Genomic DNA, 14,118 nt, shown 5'->3' on the forward strand with positions numbered 1-14,118 from the left:
TGTCAGGACTGTGGTCATTAGAGCATTCACTGACTCGCTGGCAGGCACTCACACAGACAAACACACACGTAAATACACACAGACACATACACATACATACAGACATAACCATGGCACAAAGAGTATGGGGGATGGTGTGCTGGAAAGCAGATATGGATTGCCTGTGCGGTTGTGTTTGTGAATGTGTCTTGGGTGTGTGTGTGCACGTGCATATGCATGTGTGTATGTGTGTGTGTGCATGGGTCTGCAGCTGTATGTGTACTTTACCCATATTTATTCCTTATGTGTGCAAATGCTTGTGTTGTGCATATGTATATACAGGTTGAGCACGCATGCATCATTCACTTAGTGTACAGTTAATGTGTGCACATTGTATGCGTGCCCATGTGTGTTTGTGCAATATATCCTGTCCAATAACACACACGTTGATCCCATTGAGATAAAGATAACAAAGTTAGACCTTCCATAATATTTCTTTTCCCATAACAGACCTGCTCGGCCACGCCCAGTCGTATAACTCCATGCAGATGAAATATGGTCTTCATTACCTTTAAACCTCGACACACAGCAACCAGTGAGGAGAAACAGAATTGCTCTTCTTTCTCGACTGAAAGAGCAAGAAATGAATTGGAGCAGCTGAGATTTTTACATTACCATGACAAATACAGCGAAATGGGGAGGAGAGGGGAGAGGGAGAGAGAGAGAGAGGGAGAGGGAGAGATAGAGGGGAGACACATGAAGACAGACAGAAAAGGGCAGATCAGACAGAAAGACCAAATTGTGCGAAAAAAAACATCAACTCCATTTGTGCTAGACTGTAAGCCGTGAGCCAAGCGGAGAAATAAAATAAAGCATTTAGCTGGGGACCATGTTAAACCATGCAAGTGAATGACTCCCCAGAGAAGAGCGTTCCCTCTCTCTCTTATGATGGACTTAATTGCCTCTATCAGCGTTAAGATATAACATTCATCTAAGGTTTAATGCTCAGCTTTATGGTCTTGTCCATCACACTGAGGGGTTTCAAGAGGCAGGTCACTCCTCAAACGACACCTTAAAATAATGAGACAGATTACAAAGCAACGAGGGAAGGAAAAAGAGCAGCCCTCATTTATGTTCGGAAAATGAGAGCATTTTATAAGAACTCTGGATGAGTAGCTCTGGTATGTGAGCGAGCGGGCGAAGCTGAATGGTTTTGATGGTATGCTGGATGGATTACTCTTTCGGTTTGTGGGTCTTTCAAAATGCATGGTTCGTCAGGCTAAACGCGCACACATCTCCCCCACCTCTGACCCCCGTAGCTCTGGGTAGGTGTAGGGTTTCAGATGGCCACACAATCGTACCATTGTGCTCCTGTTAACACAATGAAAACAAAGCTAACACATCGCTGACATTCAACTCCCTCGCTCTGCCTAACCTTGACTCGCAACGCAACTCAGGTGGAACACAGAAATGGATAATCAAGTGATATATCCTACAGAAATCTGAAAAGACCTCAAATCAGAGTTACCAAAACACACAGTTGGTAATGGAATAATGCTTAAATAATACTAAATACATTGGGGATTTGTCTCAGCACCGAACATCCAAAGATGTTTAGCACACAAGCAAAGTCTAACATACTTCTGGGGGGATGGGGCATAGACATATCATGTATTTAATTTCTTTAAGATGTGGTTCCTTTATCTGATCTCCGAAAGCAGGCTGGTTCTCATCATATGAGGGCTTGGGAACCATGTCTGTGTGTTCCATTAAATCTATTAAATCCACTTGCATTATATCATAGTGCCTACCGCACAATAGAAGCCTTTCAAGGGCAGTCCCCAAGGAAGCCAACAAAGGGCCCTCTCTTTCAGGGAGTAGTCAAGTAATTCAGAAATAGCCAAACGGTATTTTGTGTGTGGATCTTCTTCTCTACCAGACCCACAAGCACAATTTCCTCAACTCAAGGAAATGATTGTCAGAAAAAAAGAAGAAAGCAGAAAAAGAGAGCAGCAAGGATACCTGCTCTTTTCTAACAAGTGCCTTTTTAAAAAGACACATGGCCTGGTGGAGGAAAGTGTTCCTCTCTAAAATAGTGTGAGTCTTTGGGACAGAAAAAGCACAGACCTAGAAGCAAATACCAGGCAGTGAAATTTTGTATGGAAACAGCAGTTTACCTGCTCACCACCACCGATACTATATTTGTGCAAGCAGCCCACTGCACAGAATATAACACTCACATCACACACTGAATGATCTCTGGATTATCTTAAACATCAAATACTGTACATTCAATTTTCATTAAACTGTACATATTACTATTCTACATATGCAGAAATCTTGACAATTCTCAAGCCAATCGTAATCATGACCTCTCCCATTTAAACCATTACAAATAACTCCAAATGCTCCAAATAAATGGAAAAAACATCACAATGTATTGTCCCCTGCTTCATGCCGTAGGATTAAAGCGCAATTGCAACCTTGTCAGAACTGCTTTCCCAAGGCACCAACCTACTGTACACAAGTACAGTCATTTTCAAGCAAAAAACACAGTACAGCACCACCCAAAAAAAAAAATCTTCTTTCCTAGAGAAAGCTGTATCTGGGGCCGTGCCATGTATTTAAATGTAAATGTACCCTACAGCGCTATCTACTTCTGTCAATAGGGCTCAAAATAATTCAGTGTTCATTCATTCACTGCCATGCTGACTCCACATCCAGCCAGCCATCCAGCCTCTGCCACCAGCATTCAGGCAGAATTTTCTATTACCAATCTAATTGCACATTCCACCCTGACAAGAGCTCATTAAACCTTAATTATACACATGTTGTTTTCTACAAACATCTCCATTTGGGTCTCTCTGCCTCGTAATTGTTCAGCAGGGACAACCAGTTGAGATTTCACAGATTGAGAGTGAATAAGGGAGAGCGAGAGAGAGAAAGAGAGAGAGAAAGGCAGAGAGAGAGAGGGAGAGGGAGAGGGAGAGGGAAACAGGATAGAGAGAACCAGAGAGAAAAAGAGAGGGAGAGAAGGAGAGAGAGAGAGAGAGAGAGAGAGAGAGAGAGCAGTGTCTGGAAGTAGGTCATGCCTCTCCATAAACAAGGCATGGTTTCTAAAATAATATACCCATCCAGTGGAAGTAATGCCAAACAAGTGAGCGAATGTGGAGCTCATGTAATATTTACAGAGCACTAATACATAGATGGCAGGTCTTTTTCTCAGCCCCCCCATCCCCGCCCCCCCCCCTCGTCCCCCCTCCAAAGCCAGAGGTTTCTTTTTTCTTTCTTTTTTTTTCTCTTCTGCCTTTTTTTTCCTCTTGCCATTTGAATTTCAGAGAAAGCCGACTACATTGATATATCTGGCAGAGGGGGAGGTGTTAAGATGTTGAGTTTCTCTCACTTTCTTTCTCCCTCTTTTTCTTCTGCCTCTCCTATCTCTCCGTTGCTGTCTCTCTCTCTCTCTCTCTCTCTCCCCCCTCTCTCTCTCTTCATCTCTGTGTCTTTCTCTCCATTCCTTCTCACTCTCCCAATCTCTCTCACCGTCTCTCTCTCTCTCTCTCTCTCTCTCTCTCTCTCTCTCTCCATCGTTCTCTCTGCGCTGGCTTTGGCTGTGATGTTTTTTCACACATTTGTTACATTTTAGCAAGGGAAAGTGGGCCTTAATCCAGAGTCTTTGAGGCATGAGCGATGATATTACTGTGGAGAATCAGCCTTTTAAAGACTTCTTTAAACTCCAGCTGGTGCTGTAAGGTCACCAAGCACTTGTTCGACGTCGGGCCCAGCATGACGCTTCTGGGCTCGGGACTAACTGGCTGTGTCGACTCCAGACTGGGCTTTCTAGGCTAGACTGTGCCTGGTAATGCCACTGTAAGAGGCGAGAAAAAAAATTGCAAAGGAATACTTCTTTAGCATGTTACAGCCAACATCACAACATCACAATGCAGCTGCAGAGTCCTGTGAGAAAAATACTGTCTACTGTTTATTATATGTTTGATACGCAGTAGTTTTGCAATAGACTACCTGACTTGGCAACTGTAAGGGGATGATGGGTATAATGTACTTAGAAATGGGCAGTACATAGAGAATGGCTTGGAGCGCCAGTTCAGCTCCTTGAGAGTCAAGCGGACAGTATTGTTAACTCACAAACACATTGTTTGCATCAGAAACAATCAGAGACTCCAAAAAGGTGATTTTGGATGATTTTACCATGAACTCCTGTGCATTTTTGCATTCTACACTGCACTATCAATGACTTGAGTTGGATCAGTTTTAGTTTGATGAGACATATTCTGCATGTGGGAAACAATATCACCTGTTAATTACAGATTTAAAAATTGAAATTCAAAATTGGAGATTTGAGGTTTTCACAGGACAATAGCATACTAATTGCATATATTATAAGTGTTATTATGTTTCTATATAACTGTATTTCTGTAGCCTATGCCTGGTATCATTACTGTAGGCATATATGTTCTGGCTCTTTTCTGTACATGACACCTTCAAATTATCCTTTTGAGAATTTGTGGTGGCATAAGATAAGACTGTCTAATACAGACCTTCAACTGTCACTGCCACTTAGCACCCACAAAGCCCCAAGTGTCCATGCCGAGCCCCTAAGTCATCTCCAGGGACCCTTCAGCCTCACTGTTGACATGTACAGCATGCATCACTGATATCCACCAAACCTGCCATCAGATCACTACTGTTATGGAATCATATCACAATTATTTTCACAATGCATAACTAGTTTGTTTACTGGTTGCTTTTTTTCTTTTTTACAGAAGGCATTTGTTTTGTGTATCTGCTTTGCTTGTTTATTCAGTTGGTTAGTTAACATATTCCATTCTTAGCACAATTACTGTGGAACATCACTCAGTTCTCCCCGACATCAAAGATGCTCACTGTACGGTGTGATATGAGCCATGTCGAGATAAACAAACATGACATATTAAACAGGAGAATGACTCACTCTTATTATCCCACCAAAATAAATCTGGAAAACACTAATTATAACGACCTGTGCCTGATCCTGATTCACCCCGGCTCTGTGGTTGCGTGTGCGTTTCTATGTATGTATGTATGTGTGTGTGTGTGTGTGTGATTGTGTGTGTGTGTCTGTCACATTCTTCTCCTGCTGCTGCCTTAATAGGCAGTCTCTTAGATATTCGCTACAGAATAGCGCTCATGCAATATTAATATCACACCAAAATATGGAAGCCGGAGCCCCCACTCCATCTCTCACTCCCTACATAATTGACTATGCAAGGCTCCAAATCAGCTTGGAAAAAGAGAGAAAGACAGAGAGAGAGAGAGAGAGAGAGAGAGAGAGAGAGAGAGAGAGAGAGTGTGAGAGAGAGAGAGAGAGAGAGATGGAGAAACTAGGAGATAGAGAGAGATAGAGAGAGACAGAGAGTTGGGGGGTGGGAGAGAGAAAGAATCCTGAAACGATCCTGTCATCTCTGCGCTATAGGAGATTCTGAACCTTTACCCTATGTATCACTGTCAAGACCGGAGGAGCTAAAAAAAAACAACAATAACAACAACTACAACAACAGCGAGACCAGCTTGACTCCCTGCAAAGAATACACTGATGCTCACCCAACCTGAGCTAAAACAACCCTCCATGTTTTACTGTGAAGCCGTGTGCGTGCTGCGCACCGCCTTAAACACTTCAGACCAGGCATGTAGGCAGGCAGGCAGGCAGGCAGGCAGGCAGGGGGACACAGATATACATGTGGACATATGAGTGAGTTTGCATGCATAAAACACACACACATAGAGATATATACTTATTTCTCCAAACTCCAAAATGTATGTCATTTTGAAAAACTCCCCCCTGAAAAAAAACTCAGCCACTCTAGCCACCATTTATATAACATCCCATGAAAACCTGAAAGAGGAGAAACAGATTACCTAACTACTAATACTTTCTATTCTGCTTTGTGTGTGATCGAATAATTGCAATTTTCTATTGTTCAATTATTTTTATTGTTATTATTGCTAGTTTTATTGATTGTCAGGGTTTTGCTTTGGCAACAGATACTGAAGTATTTAATGCCAGTAAAGCTCATTTGAATTTGAATTTGAATTATATATGCTCACACAGACACACACATAAAGAGAGACACACACACACACACATGTATGCATTTTGGACATCATACAATGTGTTCTTGTGAGTTTGGGTGAGATTCATTCACATTCACAATTTCAAGAAGAATTCACATTGGTCCAAGACAACAGCAATAACATTATGTGAATTCTATTTTTTAGGATTTTCCCTTTAATGCCTCTAATACTACAAAAGCCTCTCTTTCGCCGTACGTGCAGGGATAGCGAGATCACTGCAGAACACCGGGGGTCATGCCCTCTGCACTGAGCGCTTTAAAAAAAAAAAAAAAAAACTGTAGGCATTTAGAGCCATAATAGACTTTGAAAGAAAGAGAGGAAAGGTTGCGGGGGCAGAGCTGGTAGTTGCGGGGTGGGGGTGGGCAATGCACCTTGACAGGAAACATAGAGGTGAAGAGCAGGAGTTGGCTGAGGTTAGTTTGACAGAGAAAAAAGAGGGGAGGGGAAAGGGGTGGGGGGTTGGGGGGGGGGGGGCAGCGGAAGTGCCAAGCCCACTTTTAACTGAACCAAGGGTGGTGAGAGGTGGTTGGAGGGAGGGAGAGGGGGGGGGGGGGGCAGGAGATAGAGATCAGGGGAAAATAAAAGGGGTGCGCAGGGAAGGAAGAGGGGAGGAAGGGGAGGATGGGTGAGGGAGGGAGGGGGAGGAGGGAGGGGGGGGGGGGGGGGGGGGGGGGGGGCGCAACCTAGTGCACCTTGACACTTGCTCTCACCGCAGCACCTGATAAGTGCAATGGAAAAACGTCTGGTTTCCTCCTGCATGTTAAGTGGTTTTTCTTCTCCTCCACCATGCAGCCTGTAGCTTACAGTCTGCTACTGTAGTGGAGCTACACCCAGGTAATAACAGACAAAAGGAAATGACAGAAAACCAAAGAGGGGGGAAAAAAATAGCACATATTGTCTCCTTTTTGTTTCGCTCTGTCTGTTTTTTTTTTTCTTTTCTTTTGATGAAATCTAATCAGCACAAGAGATGGAATCGTATTATTGTTGCTGAACACAACGACAAGGCGGTTTTGAAATTTTCCCTCCTTTACACTAATGTTTATTCCTCATTTTCAACATGCCCCTCTTCATTTTATAAACAACTTCTGCGTGGAGATTTAGATGCGGAGTTTAATTTGCGCAACAGAGGATCAGATGAAAGTGGAAATATATCTTTACTACCTCACACATGTCCTGACAAGGAACTCATTCCCATGATTTGTAAGTGGTTCTCGCCACAGAACAGCATTTACAATATTCACTTTAGATAACGTATGATTCCAGGCCCTGGGAGGGGATGGGTTTCTTAGAAATGCTTTGTTAGCACTCTCCCCCTTGATAAATGATTTAGGACATGTGGCCTGAGACATCAATACAATCTCTGTTGTAATTAAAAAAGGTGCCCACCAACAATATTACAGAGCTTTCTCTTTCCCTCTCTCTCTCTCTCTCTCTCTCTGTCTCTCTCTCTCTCTCTCACTCACTCACTCACTCACTCACCCACTCTTTCTCTCGTTGAGCCCTGGAGCAGTGAAGAGATAATTCAAAAAGCACTTGCATGGAGTGAAACATGAAAAAGGGAGACATATGAAATTAAATTCTCTCTTTTCGCTCTATTGTTCTTTCATTTTCTGTCCTTCGTTACATAAACGCATAAAAGCAAGGCAAGCTAGATTCTAATTATGATTTTCACAATACTGAAAGATTTCTTTTTCTTTTTCAAAAAAGAAATAAAGGTTTCACAAACAAAGTAGACTTACTGTTCCAGCACTTTGTCAAAGTCAAAGTACTGCAACTGCTGCATCACTGAACTTCAAAATTAAACTTATTTTTTTTCTTTTCCCACGCATCCTCATCCTCAAACTTTCTGGTTTCATACAATTACATTGATTTGAAAATGAGAATTTGGTGTAACAATACAGTTGCTTTACAATAAAGGAAGCAGAAAAAAACAAGGCAGTCGCAAGACTATTTTGTATACGTAATATATGCATCAACAACAGCCTTTTCTGCTTTTTACCTAAAACGAGTCTAGAGCAGATGCAGCATATCCAGAAAATCATATTTTTCTAATAATGAAGCAAGCAGAATCCCAGAACCCAATTCTGCGTGCTTCATTATTTAAGTTCCAAAGTGAAACACAAAGCCAGCACACACAACGAATATTGGAGCAACCGTTGGGATGGGGTCAAGGCAACAACACGCTCACTGCCCACCAGGCTTCTTCTACTGAGCATTCAAACACCTCGGGGTGGGATTCATATTCCTGAATCCCTCATTGTGTCAACAGTCAGCTGACCTACTCATCATGAAAGACTACTGATTATTACAGTCCACACGAAAAAAAGACGGTGGATACAGCACAGCGCAGTCAACACTAACAACTGCAGCGCTGGAAATATGATTCCCAGTAGGTTTTGAGCTCTTTGTAGCTGTGATTATGTGGGGCCTGTCTCATATGTCTCTTACAGTAGGCATTTCTCTGTTAGAGTCAGGTGTGGGGGAATGGAAAGCACCTTGGAGACGTACAGTACAGCACACTGTCGGAGGAAAATCTTGCCAGCTTTTCAGTAAAGAAAACAGGCTTATTTTTTGACACGTATGAACCTTTTTTTTTATGATACAAAAGATTGAGCTCAAGTAAACTAAAAATGAATGGATGAATGAATGAATGAACACACTTGAAAACGAACAAACAAATGAACACATAGGAGGCGGTTGGTTGGTTGGTCTGTCAGCTGCAGCGAGAAGCTGCAGGGCGAATACCACACAAGCCACCAAGTCAGATGGCTGCTTTATTGGGAGCCTTGTGGTAGCCGGTGATGCCTTGGGGATGGGGAAGTAACCAGCTCCATGGGGTTCGGGGTAAAGGGTGAGCGTGGGAACAGCCCATAGTGGAGAGGTAGTGGTAGTGGGGGAAGGGGGGGTCAAAGTAGTCGGCGGGTGAAGCCAAGGTTAAGGCTAAGATGTGAGAAGAGGGAAAGACATGAGACCTACCTATCTTTGCCTATAGGAGAGGCAAAGTTTGAGAGTAAGAAAAGGGCTAACCAGTGAAACTGATGAGCTACACAGCGCTAAGTAGAAACATAGTCAGTCTTTTTTAAAGTTTTTACATGCTTGTTGCACTGCTGCTGAACTGTCACCCCAGTTGGAAAGTGGAAAATATTGCTGTACTGATAGGGGAGGGACTTCTGCAATGGCTACCACTGTACGGGTAAGGGGTTAATGTCATATGGGGGCAGGTACCGATGAGACTGAGGGGTGAGGGAGTAGGGGTGAGAGGGGGAGAGAGAAGGGCGGGAGAGAGGAGTCTCACCCCAGTAGAGGGCAGTCTCTTGCCGTCGGGGCTTGGGCGCATGGGCAGGGAACTGTAGAGCCTCACACCTCGATCTGCAGCAGCGTATCTGCTCTGGAAGGAGAGAGAGAGAGAGAGAGAGAGAGAGAGAGAGAGAGGGAGAAATTTTAAGTACATATTCTTCCTCATAAACACATTCCACAACTCGGTGCAGACTCTTCTAACCAAAAACCTTGACGGAATGAACACTGGCACTGGCAGCACTATGGACATAATACAAAAAAAAAAAAAAAAAAGATTCATATTTGAATTTACTTTGGAACAGCTTAAATTCATTCAAATACCTCTAACTCCGGAAGGGAATTTTAATTATGCATCATACAGCTCCTGTACATTGTTCTGTTCATGGTCCTCATTCTGTTTACCAGTGTTAGTTCCATAAATTGCTTCAGCAAGTCAGAAAGCCCACCCATCGCCTGCCGTGTTGAATCTCATCACATCACGGTGATGTAACATACATAATAACTGAATAATAACTGGCTCAGTAGCGGCGCTAGTGGAACTAAGCTATTGAGATCAGCAGCCTGCATGTGCTGCGCTCCACTATAGTCTTCCGACTCCATTTTGCTATACATCGGTCGGCTGCTAATCGCAGTTTAGTGACTAATGTAAATGATAACTAGGTGTGTCCCAGTGTGCAAATGTAAGGTTTAAAGCTTGCCTACTCTACTTCCCGGAGTGGGTTTGAGCTGTGTAACACAACCTGTAGGAGTGGTGCCACAGCCCTCACCACTTGGGAAGCTAATGATTCACAACAAGTGATCTCTGCCAGGGGAAGAACGTTCAGCTCAGTGGGGTTTACACCATGGCCCACAACCACAGCAGGGGTACATCCCAGGATGCACTTCACATCTCTCTCTCTCTCTCTCTCTCTCTGTCTCTCTCTCTCTCTCATCACTCTGAAGTATACACATCTCACTACACCTCTGTGATTTCACTTCTTTCTTCAACGACAGCTGGTCAATAGTTTGCAACCTGCTTCTGTCATCTGATTTGTGCAACAGCATATACCGTTGAGTAAATACTGTCTATGCACTAATTGATTAAATGGGATGCAACTTTCTCTTTTTGGTGTTTATTTATAAATGAAGTGCGAGTGAATAATGTAAGAGACGAAGAGAGCCTTTCTTAGCTATTCCGTCTGCTACATTAAGATAAATGCTGCAACTGGTGCTGTGGAAACTGGTTTGGTGTGAATAAGGGGATAATAGATTAATTTGTAGTGGGAAATGAGTATGTAGTGCAGTGCTGTACCTATGTAAAGCAGGTAATGGCTTTGACACGCATGATACATAGAGGGTCCTAATGAGGCTCTGATATAGATTATTGAGGCAGAGGAAAAACACAGTGCAGCAATCCAGAACAAATATCACATTATCTCTCTCTCTCTCTTTCTCGTTCTCACTTTGATTCTTTCTCGTTTTACTCACTCCCTTTCTTCCTCTCACCCTTTCATGCTATCACCTCCAAATACACACACACACACACACACACACACAAAGCACACATGCAGTACATGCAAGAGCACACGCAAACATAAAAGCACACACACATGGGTACACAGAAACACATGCACAGACGCAAACACACACATTCAAGGGCAGGGCTTCAGATTGCTATGCAGTGAGATATATTTAACTATATTTAACAACTGAGCGAGAAAACGTCCGTGAACCAACCAAAACTGGCCGTGCCGTTCATTTCTTGTCAGTCACATGGTGCTGGCAGATACACATCCACTACACACAGAGCATAACAGGCCTCAGTTTTTATAGGGGAACTACTATAAACGCACCTTTACAGATTGCGTTTATGGCCCCAAATGCATAGTGATTACCAAGCAGTGAAACTCAGCACAAGCAATGATGTTAAACCACAATGTATGCAAAAGCTTACATAACACACCATGCAAACATATTATACAAGATATTGCAGACTCAAAGAGCATGATTTATAACCTAAGCAGTGTTATATGCAGAGCAATGTATTAACATGCATAAGAGTATGCTGATCTAATGATGTAGGCCTATTGCAGACGGTATAGAGTGTAGGTTATCCCCTGAGGCAGAGTGAGAGGACTTGCTGTGTAAGGTTTTGGCTTCCCATGCTCATTATGAAATGTGAAAACGGATGAGTGGACAGCAGTGGCCATCTTGTCGATATGGTTCACCTAGTGATGACACAGCACTATTGAGGGGAACTCTCATATACAGCTCTCCTCCGCTCGGCTCTGTCCCCACAGCCTAAAGGCCAACAAAGCAGCCTGACCCTTCTGGGTCAGACAATATTCTGCAACATATTTTCATAATGTGTGTTTACAGTTTTCTCAGATTCAAATCCTACAGTGATTTCCTTATTGCAACAAGTTTTGTGAAACTATATATATTTTTCCAATGTAGTGATGTAACTCTCCAGAAGAGTATTTACAATATTCAGTCATCTGACATGAATCCACAAAATGGGCATCATGATCACCAGCTAGTGTTGCTTTCTGGGAGCCCAGTGCTGTCTTATAGTATGTTCTCTAGGTAGCTCATTTGCTTTCTACCTTGCAAAGGAGCTGCTGTACAGTAAGTCCATCTCTCAATGGAGACTTCTTGTTTTGTGGCTTGTTAGCTAGCTAGCCAGCATAGGAGCTAAATGAATGCCTCACAGAATATCTGCTTTAGCCAGCGAAGGAGCCACAGTAAGTGAATGTTTGATATTTCTCCAGTGTGCCAGGCTAATCTGGCCCTGTGGCATGCCATTACGGGGCTAATAACAGCTGTCTGCGGCCTGGAGGGGACACAGGCGGGCCTGGCTGCGCTAACTGGCCCTGACAGACTCATTAGGAGCGCTGGCACCCAGCACAGCAACAGCCAAACTCCTCACATTTACTCGCTGGCTCACAACAGCTCGCGAGCGCGAGGAGCATTGTTCTTTACACTTGTTCTCCGACACCTTTCTTTTGTTCTCTGGTGCTCACTACAGACACTCTCACCTTTGTCACCTCTCTTTCACTTTCTGGCTTGTGTTTCTGTGATCCTTCTACCAGATACTGCCAACCATTTACCATCTCTGCTCTACAGCACGTTGAGTCAAACCTTTTATTCTCTCTTTTAACCCCTCCCTCCCACACTCCATTTCTGACCAAAATAGTGCATATGGTAGAGTTCACTTGTTTGCTCACTCTTCTGTTATTTCTATGGAAACTAAAGGAAACAAAAAATTAAACTCTAACTCTGTAACTCTAACTAACTTTTGGTTTGTAGCCACAGGAAGATGCTGCACCACACCAGGAAGAGACTGGCATCCTCTGAACCGTGTACCTCTTAGCTGGGCCTGTGCGGGGACAAGAGGGACTTCCCCAGGCAGACAGACAGCAAAGCAAACATTGTCCTGTTGCTTGGCAGGGCCGAGCCAATCAGTACAAGCAGATCAGGCAGAGAACAAACACAGAGGGCCAATGATGGACGTCTGGATGTAGAACCATAACAATAGGGGGAGGGATAGAACTACGGCCGTGATATGCTATCTTGCAGTACTGTAGCCACAAACTATGTGTGTGTGTGTGTGTGTGTGTGTGTGTGTGTGTGTGTGTGCGTGTGTGTGTGTGTGTGTGTGCGTGCGTGTGTGTGTGTGTGCGTGCGTGTGTGTGCATGTAAGTGTGTACATTTACAACAGAAGTAGAACACAATGAAAACAAATATGAGACTATTAATATGATATGATACTGGCTATACTGATGCAGACAACAAATTCACAGCACACCGTGACACAGATCAGTGTGTTGATAAAGTGGTTAGGTTAAATTTGAGCGTGTTTCTTGAGGTTTGATACTGCATGATCCAAAATACCTTGATATTTGGTAACACACCATTCGAATGGCTTCATTAAAATGGTGTTGTTACACCATTGCAAGTACCATTATGTGTTAGGGGGATTTTCCTGCACAGTAATGTTGTGTACTTGTAATACTTTTCCATAGTTTAATACACAGGTTAATACATTGGAATAAGGCTGCGGCAGAGTAAAGTGTTACCCATTATTTATTTATTTTTTTCATATGAAAATCAACAGCTTCCTAAAGTACTATGTGCTTTGCAATACATCTACTCATTAGAAACGAGCATTAATTTTGGCTTCACCTTTTTATAGGCTGGGTGCTGTGGCACAGCAAAGCCCAAGGCACAGCTGTGGGGTATAGTTACCTGTAACGTTAGCTGTTGCATGTTATATTATTTACACAGATCTGGACTTAATGGAACACATGTGTGTCTGTACCCGACATTCTTCCCAGATTAGCTGAAAGGCCTACACACATTGGACTCCACCGATGAGAGGAATGCAAGGCCTAGACAGGCTTATGGGGAAACCCTATCACTCATCTATGGTATACAGTACTTACATACTCACACAAATGTATGCACACACACATGGCCATACACTCAGACACACACACACACACAAACATGTATACATTGTGGCCCCCAGTGCACAGGCGAGCAGGCAGTGCCCCATACTGTATGTACAGTATGCACTAAACCACTCACTCAACAATGCGTACACACTGAAACTACCATTGACGTCAGAAGATCAATAATACAAAACATTCTCATTCCATTCTCTCATTCCAAATGGCCATTCAATGCCTCTACAGTCCCATCCTATTCCCTTCAATGCCGCTGTTCATG

General features: G+C 43.3%; 1 protein-coding gene across 3 annotated transcripts in view; it reads right to left on the bottom strand.

Annotated features, from left to right (window-relative positions):
• Positions 1-14,118, bottom strand: part of tox2 (TOX high mobility group box family member 2) — a 91,626-nt gene that overhangs the window by 47,665 nt on the left and 29,843 nt on the right. For all 3 annotated transcript variants that reach the window (XM_071903875.2, XM_071903873.2, XM_071903874.2), the window contains exon 2: positions 9,407-9,499. In XM_071903875.2, coding sequence (XP_071759976.1) covers positions 9,407-9,499 — 93 coding nt within the window. The remainder of the gene's footprint in view (positions 1-9,406; positions 9,500-14,118) is intronic.

Source organism: Centroberyx gerrardi, chromosome 5 (genome assembly GCF_048128805.1).
Source record: "Centroberyx gerrardi isolate f3 chromosome 5, fCenGer3.hap1.cur.20231027, whole genome shotgun sequence".
Lineage (NCBI taxonomy): Eukaryota > Metazoa > Chordata > Actinopteri > Beryciformes > Berycidae > Centroberyx > Centroberyx gerrardi.